Below are 3,284 nucleotides of genomic sequence, written 5' to 3'. Positions count from 1 at the left end.
CCTTTTGAGTTGTTTATCAGGTTGTACGATTTTGAAGAGTATGTTACAACAGTTTTAAAATGATGAACAAGATACACATCTTCTTATTAACTTTACTTAATTACTTGTATACTTTTTGGCAATGTATATTCTTGTTCTTAATGCCTCCGACTATATAGTTGATCTTGTACCTGTAGACCATAACATAGGTTCCTATACGTTTACTCAATTGCAATTGATGTTAATATATCAATTTTAACACAGATCCCTAAAAATAAAAAACAAATATTACGTGTCTTTTCTAGTTGTATATAACAAGTTTGTGAATAAACGGAACAAACTTATACTAATAAACACAATGCTTTCATTTATATAAAAATAATATACAAACTAGTTCAAGAATAAATTATTTTATGTATTATTTTTATGGTACATTTTAAATCAACAACAACTACTTAAAGTTTATTAAAATTGATTTTTTTTAGTTATTTTAGTTAATTTGGATTTTAATTAATATAATATGTTACTTTTATAAGATATTTCGATGTTTATAAAACAATTTTTGTGTAAAACAGATGACATATTTAAAAGATTATGACGATGGTTATGATTAAAATTTGGAAAGTTGGAAATGTAGATGTTATAAGTTGGACAAAATTTAATTGTTAATAAAACTTGTGTGGAATGGAGATAGTCGAATATAAAGGTAGTGATATTTTTTAGTTTAGTAAATAAAATTTATAATTATAATTATACAAAGCTATAAGTTGATTGGAGCCATTTTTTAAGTTGTTTGGAGCCAAAGCAACCGTGCCTACATGTCATATAATATGAAGTCAGGTATAACCGTAAGATAATTATATATGGAAACTTAAAACCCTAAATCTTGCATATCTGAAATCTCAGTACTTAGTAGTATAAATAATAACCTACTTACATTCACATTCACAATAGACTGCCGACCCAATTACCCCATTCACCTATCTTCGTTCCCTATCCCTTTTCTTTAACCCCTTCCTCCATCGTTCATGTTTTATAATTAAGGTGATGTGTTGTTGATATACGTAGCTATTGTTTCTGTGAGTTCCTCTTCCTGGTTTGTGTGTTTTCTTAATTGAGAAAGCTAGATCGAAAACAATGGAGCAGTATGAAATACTGAAGGAAATTGGGAGTGGATCATATGGGGTTGTCTGGGGAGCATGGGATGAACACACAGATGAAGTGTTTGCCATCAAGAAACTGAAAATGAGGTGCAACTCGGCCAAAGAATACATCAACCTGACAGAAGTCAAGGCACTGCGCAAGATGAATCATCCAAACATCATAAAGCTCAAGGAAATCATCAAAGAAGACGACAGTTTGTACTTGGTGTTGGAATACATGGAATGCAGTCTGTGCGAGCGTATGACATGCAGGAAGAAGCCTTTTTCAGAGGACGAGATCAGAGACTTGTGCTTCCAAATCTTTCAAGGTCTGGCATACATGCACGACAACGGCTACTTTCATCGTGACCTCAAACCGGAGAACCTTCTTGTTTCCAAGGATGTAATAAAGATTGCTGATCTTGGTCTAGCTCATGAGATGAATGGCAAACCGGCCACTGATAATATTGGGTCCCGCTGGTATAGTGCCCCTGAAGTTCTTCTTGGGCAAGAATACGATTCTTCAGTTGATATGTGGGCAATGGGTGCAATCATGGCAGAACTATTTACACGCCGCCCACTGTTTCCTGGTAAAAATGACGGAGATCAAATGTATAAAATCTGCAGTGTGATCGGCAGTCCAACAGAAACCACATTCAGCATCGTAAATAGCAACTATCTTGTATTCCCACAGCTTCCTGGTGTCCAACTTTCTTCGCTGTTACCATCAGCAAGCCTGGAAGCACTCGATCTGATTGCCACGCTTCTTTCATGGAATCCATCCGCGAGGCCGACAGCTATGGAGGCACTTGAGCATCCTTTCTTCTATACCTGTTACAAAGTTCCACCACCCCGACCCATACCTCTGGTATTCAAAAGTTGTGCATTTTGTTATCAAAGGGAGGAGGATCCAACCAAACAACTGATTCGTCTGCTCCCAGAAAATCCATTTTATGAAACAGTACTAGATCCTTCAGAAAACATGATTCGTCTGCTCCCAGAAAATCCACTTTATGGTTCCGAAGCGGTAGATCCCTCTGAAAACTTTAGGCCTCTGCTCCCACAAAATAGGTTTGATGGTTCCGAAAAAGGAGACCCCTCAGAAAACATGGTCTCTCTGCTCCCAGAAAACTCATTACCTGGTTCAAAGAATTGCGGATTGTTAAGCAAAATGGAGATGAAGCAGGATTCGTTGAAGCTGAAAACAAGAACAAAGAATTGCACAATTGGTGTGGAAAGTGATGCAGTGCACATTGACGAGCTGGAGATAGCATACATTGATAAGTTGGAGAAGAACAAGAGGGGTACCGGAAAGAGACTCAACTTCAAGAGGATCAAAGGAAAGAGGCTCAACAAACAGACATAACTCTTGACGGACGGATCTAACTTCAAACCGCCTCCCTTTTCCTCAAAATTTAGTTTGTTTCGGGTTTTAGAACTATTCTGTTTTTATTGTAATTCAACTGGTTTCCATCAGTCATGTGAATGGTTAGCAAATTAATTTCATAATTAATTAGTGTGTCAATTTTAGTTTTTTAGATAATTGGCAAAATATACCTCTGGAATTTAACATGAACCTATATAAAAGATGTAATGTAACCTTGGGATTTAATATGAACTTCCTTAATTTAAAAATTCTAAAGCAGTTATATTATTTGTGCTTCCCTTTTGGTGACATCAAGAAAGGGATGTAAACGAAGAACTGATGCATCGATTTGCTCCTAGAACCAGAAAGTTCAGTTTATTAATTTATAAATCAGAAGCATGCATAGTAATGGTTATTCGATATTAAAATGCATGGTTGAAAGTTTTATTGCATTTATATAAAAATTTCATAATTTCATGTTGAAAGCTTTAAAAGTATTTTTGAAATTTCATTGAACGACTATAGCCATTTTCCAAAGAACTAAACTAAAATAAAAAATCGCTCTTGTGTTCCGTTATTGCACTTGGTTAACGTCTGAGTAACATATATATATATATATATATATATATATATATATATATATATATATATATATATATATATATATATATATATATATATATATATATATATATATATATATATATGTGTGTGTGTGTGTGTGTGTGTGGATTTCATTAATGCTATTAAAGCATCCATAATGGTGAGTTCAATGGGAGAGTTGAATGAGATGACAA

The 3,284-nt window shown here is 34.3% G+C and overlaps 1 protein-coding gene across 1 annotated transcript; it reads left to right on the top strand.

Annotated features, from left to right (window-relative positions):
• The first annotated feature begins 1,116 nt into the window (after positions 1-1,116).
• LOC111909025 (cyclin-dependent kinase F-4) lies at positions 1,117-2,487 on the top strand. The gene has a single exon (XM_023904824.1). It carries the CDS (start codon positions 1,117-1,119, stop codon positions 2,485-2,487), a length of 1,371 nt encoding a protein of 456 aa, XP_023760592.1.
• Positions 2,488-3,284: the final 797 nt, after the last annotated feature.

Source organism: Lactuca sativa, chromosome 5 (assembly GCF_002870075.4).
Source record: "Lactuca sativa cultivar Salinas chromosome 5, Lsat_Salinas_v11, whole genome shotgun sequence".
In the NCBI taxonomy this organism is placed as follows: domain Eukaryota; kingdom Viridiplantae; phylum Streptophyta; class Magnoliopsida; order Asterales; family Asteraceae; genus Lactuca; species Lactuca sativa.
The sequence above is the reverse complement of the archived record's forward strand: the minus strand, read 5'-3'. Positions and strand labels throughout refer to the sequence as shown.

Coding starts and splice junctions, on each gene's coding strand:
- LOC111909025 (XM_023904824.1), top strand. CDS start 1,117: ATGGAGCAGTATGAAATACTGAAGGAAATTGGGAGTGGATCATATGGG.